Source organism: Carettochelys insculpta, chromosome 15, assembly GCF_033958435.1.
Source record: "Carettochelys insculpta isolate YL-2023 chromosome 15, ASM3395843v1, whole genome shotgun sequence".
Lineage (NCBI taxonomy): Eukaryota > Metazoa > Chordata > Testudines > Carettochelyidae > Carettochelys > Carettochelys insculpta.
In genome coordinates this window covers 40,657,678-40,661,833 of record NC_134151.1, presented here as the reverse complement: position 1 = coordinate 40,661,833, position 4,156 = coordinate 40,657,678, and the positions used below count along the sequence as shown (strand labels likewise).

Below are 4,156 nucleotides of genomic sequence, written 5' to 3'. Positions count from 1 at the left end.
GTCCTTCCCCATTGTCATTTTCTCCTGCATCTAAAATGGAACGCTCTATTTTATATTTCCTTTCACCAAACCCTGAGAGGGAAGGGTGTTACTTGTGAAAATTTGGCATGGATGATAAATCATGGTACAAACACATTCATAGTATAGTTCAAACACTAGATATAATTATTACCTTCACCTATTTCTGATCTTTCTAGTTCCTTTTGTGTGATTTTCCCTCTGTTCACTTGTGTTCTGTATCCCTTCCCCATTCACTCCATGCTGTAAATCCAAGCATTAAGCTTGTTTTTCCAACTTATTTTACTGAAATCAAGCAGTAAGAGTCTCTCCTATATTTAGCTTTGGACAAAACAGAATTCAAATGATCCTTCCATCCAAGAGAGTAGCCAGGCTCAAGGCTGATGTAGATACTTGACAAGTAGTAGTACACAACTTATGCACACTTTATTCCTTTCAAATAGAGATGGAATTATTCCCCATGAGGTTGTAAAAGTCTCCCACAGCTCTTCAGACACGTCACAACAGAGACACCTAACTCAGTTCCATGAAAGTTACAACCACCCTATCCAGGAAAAAACAAAGTTCTATCTGGCAGGGGGAAAGGAGTCAAAGATATGAGCAAAACCTGTTTCCGCCTCCACCCTTCCTCCCTACCAGATTTAAAGGAAAAAATATTGGTTTGATATTTTATTTACTTTTTCCATAGGGTATTGTACACCAAATATCCCATTGGCAGTAAAGCGCATTCAATGTGTTTATAAGCTAAAACAGTCACTTGTTTAAACAAACACACTTACAAAGTAAAAATAAACCACAAAATAATGAACTGCATGTTCATAACATATAAAATTGCTGCCTACTTAGTAGGTAAGCTACAACATTCCAACTCCTGAATATATATTTATAAATTTACATTTCAGTAACAAAAATAGACTTTGAGAAGGGCTGGGGGTCTGTTTTGTTTTTTTGCACTGCCTCCATTGTCCTCTAGGTCCCTCAGTCCCCTCTCCCTTACATTCTTTGAATAAAATCCCTTTCACCTTAAGGCTAGATGCAAAGCATCCATTCACACAAATGCATGATATCAGCAAGGCTTCACAAAAAGGCACCAAAACGTGTAACTTTAAAAACTTTTGCCATGAGTGTCTCATGTGGTGATATTCACATAACATCACTCTTACATGCTTGAATACATAGTAAGTGCTGCTCTCAAATAAGTTTCAAACTCATAGCATTGCCACTAAAATAGAATCACCATTTACAAAATATGGGCTTGCTAACTCCAAATAATACAACATGAGTACACAAAGAATTTTCACATCATCTATAGTACCCCAAGGAAAGCAAAACCATACCATAGCACATGTATATTTTACATCGTCTATGTAGTTAATAGAAGTTCCTTTCTCTAAAAATATATGTTTAAGGGGAAAATTATATTGAAAATTATATTATATATCCATTGTCCATGCAAATTAAGTCTTTTGACAGAAGTGGAGAACTTAAATGGCAGTTGTTTCAGGCAGCTGAAGTTTAAAGAAAACTTAGTATGGCCTTGCTACTTATGATGTCCTTTAGTAACCAACAGACTCCTTGCAGTCTGATAGAACCAGTCAACTATTTTGACATGTCTAGCTTTAAAGTTTCAACAAATTTCGATTGTCCTTGGAGAAAAAGTTGACATTTCTGAAAGTGCTGAAGTCCCTTGTGAATTGAAGGAATTGGTAATGGCTGGAGAAGGGAAAGTGGTAGACACTTGGGCCTGAAACGCGGCTGTAACCGAAGGATATGTAGTTGCTACTGAGGGGGAAGGGAAAGTGGTGTGTGCTGGAGATGCATAGGAAGATGACACGGGAGAGGGATATGATGTAGGTGCTGGAGATGGGAAAGTGGTGGCAGCTGGAGATGGGTAGGAAGTTGTCAGTGGAGAGGAGTAGCTGGAAATCTGAGAAGCAGGAGAGGCTGGAGTTGCCTTTTCTGCTTTCTTGTCTTTCTGTCTCAGGTGAATTTTAGTGTGTCTCTTCCTCTCATCGCTTCTGGCAAACTTTCTACCACAAATATCGCAGGCAAATGGCTTCTCACCAGTGTGGGTTCGGATATGGGTAGTCAAATGATCGCTTCTGCTGAAATTCCTCATACAAATACGGCACTGAAAAGGTTTTTGTCCTGTGTGAATCCGAATGTGCCGAGTCAGCTCATCAGATCTGGAAAACCTCCTGTCACAGGATTCCACTGGGCAGGCGTAAGGTCTCTCGTGAGGAGGGGTCTTGCTAGGACGGTTGGGATATTTTCTTACCTTGCTTGTCTTGCTGAGTTGGGACTGATAATTCGTGTTTATGGTCTTAGGATCTTGTGAGCCGGTCTGGGTAGCAAAAGCTTTGATAGTGGAGAGGGGCGTGAGGGAAGGCTGCTGAGTTCTGGTTTCTAGGGTTGGAAAGGGTTTCTGATCAGCTGAGACCAAGTTGAGCGATTCCCCCTGTTGCTGGGGGAATAAGTAGTCCGGGATCATTGGCACCTGAAAGCTGTTTTTAGCAGCTGGATAAGCCGGGGGCGGGTACTGGAGAGAGCTATTGGGTGTGTTTGGGAAGGACTGGGTTTGCTGTTCCGGGAAAATCTCGGAGCTAGAATTGGGGAAGGTTGGTGCCGCTGAATAGATGGGGCTGTTGTCGCTGGCCTGGCCAGAGCAGCTCATGGGTGGGCTCTGTGAGGAGGAAGACGAGGAGGTTGGTGATGAAGAAGGTGTAGAAGTGCTGGGGGGGTTAGCCATGCCCACCAGCCCGCTGACAAGGCTGAATAGAGGCTCTGGCCAGAGCGTGTTGCTGCTGTTTGGGGCTGGTTCCAGAGAGAAGCGGCCTGTGTAGGTTATAGGCGGCAGCCGGCTTGTGTGGTTGGGGTAGCTGCTTTCGGCCAGCGTTTTCTCGTTATTCAAAGAGATCTCGGGAAACGTGTCTGCCAAGAGATGTGTGGCCGTTATCTCCATGAGCTGCTGCAGCCCCGCTCCTCCCCCTCCACCCCACCCCACGACGAGCCCTGCCCGGCTCCAGCTGCGCGGACATCCCCCGCTCCTCCCCTCCCCCGCTAATTAGAGGCTGAGCGTTACGTATTGCAGCTCAGCGCTCCTGGCCGCGCTCCAGCAGCAGCAGCAGCGGCGGCGGCAGCGGCAAAGCGGAGCTAAGAGCGGCTGACGCACGAAGAGAGAATCCCCCTAGCGCAGCATCATAGGCATTGGCGGAATCCCGGGCAAAAACGGCGCCTGTCCTGCCACAGCTCCCAAGAGCCACGAGCTCGCGAAGGGGCATTTCCAAGCCCCCACCCCCATGGGCACAAACTGTCGCTTACCTGCGGCGAGGTGCTCGAAGTGCTGCTCTCCGGGGGGGTTGAATCCGCTGCCTTCAGGGGTCCCGCTGGGAGTGAGGAACTGGGGCCCCCCGCCGCTGAGCAGCATCATCTCCTCCAGTTTAGGGTAGTTACCGTCCATGGTGGAGGGCGAGTGTGGGAAGGAGCCGAAGGGGTCAGAGATCTGCAGGGGGGGCAGGAGCTGCATCTCTGCCTTGGCCGCGGCCATGGGGGCAGCGGGGATTGGGCTTTGCCCTGGGACACACGGACGCTCCGCACTTGGGACTCGGAGGCCAGCCAGAAGGACCGGTAGCTTGATGCTGCTAAGCTGGATATACGGGAGCTCCCCTTCCCAGAGGCCAGGGTTCGCCCTGGCTCTGCCCGTTGGAAGCGCTTGGCCCGTCCAGGGCTCCCCTGGCTCTGCCCGCTGGAAGAGCTCGGCCCGGCCGGCCGGGGCTCTCCCTGGCTCTACCCGCTGGAAGAAATCGGCTCCTCGCCCGGCCCAGAGCCGCCCCTATATATCGAGTCCCCGCCGGCTGCGGGCCGCCCCGGCCATGACGTACATGGCCATATATGGCGGACAGGAAACCCTTATATGGAGCCATCCTGGAAGACCCAGCGTGGCGTCAGTAGCTGGCACTGGGGGAAGCCGGGTGGCGGGGGCCTAGCCCAGACCGGCACAGGAGTCCCGAGCCTGCCCTATGGTCCTGCATCCTCCTCACCCTGCTGCTGGGTTCCTCGGGGGACGGGGAGGGGGTAGCACAGCCCCTCTCCTCTTGGTGTCCTCACTGCAGCCCCAGTTTAGGCCCCCGGAAGCCCC

The 4,156-nt window shown here is 49.8% G+C and overlaps 1 protein-coding gene across 1 annotated transcript; it reads right to left on the bottom strand.

The window, feature by feature from the left end:
• Window positions 1-425: 425 nt before the first annotated feature.
• Window positions 426-3,823, bottom strand: EGR1 (early growth response 1). The gene is made up of 2 exons (XM_075009634.1): window positions 3,340-3,823; window positions 426-2,949 (listed from the first exon to the last, which is right to left on the bottom strand). Exons 1-2 carry the CDS (start codon window positions 3,563-3,565, stop codon window positions 1,646-1,648), a joined length of 1,530 nt encoding a protein of 509 aa, XP_074865735.1. The 5' UTR covers window positions 3,566-3,823; the 3' UTR covers window positions 426-1,645.
• Window positions 3,824-4,156: the final 333 nt, after the last annotated feature.

Coding starts and splice junctions, on each gene's coding strand:
- EGR1 (XM_075009634.1), bottom strand. CDS start 3,565: ATGGCCGCGGCCAAGGCAGAGATGCAGCTCCTGCCCCCCCTGCAGATC. Junction 2,950..3,339: donor CTTCGAGCACCTCGCCGCAG/GTAAGCGACAGT, acceptor ATCTCTTGGCAG/ACACGTTTCCCGAGATCTCT.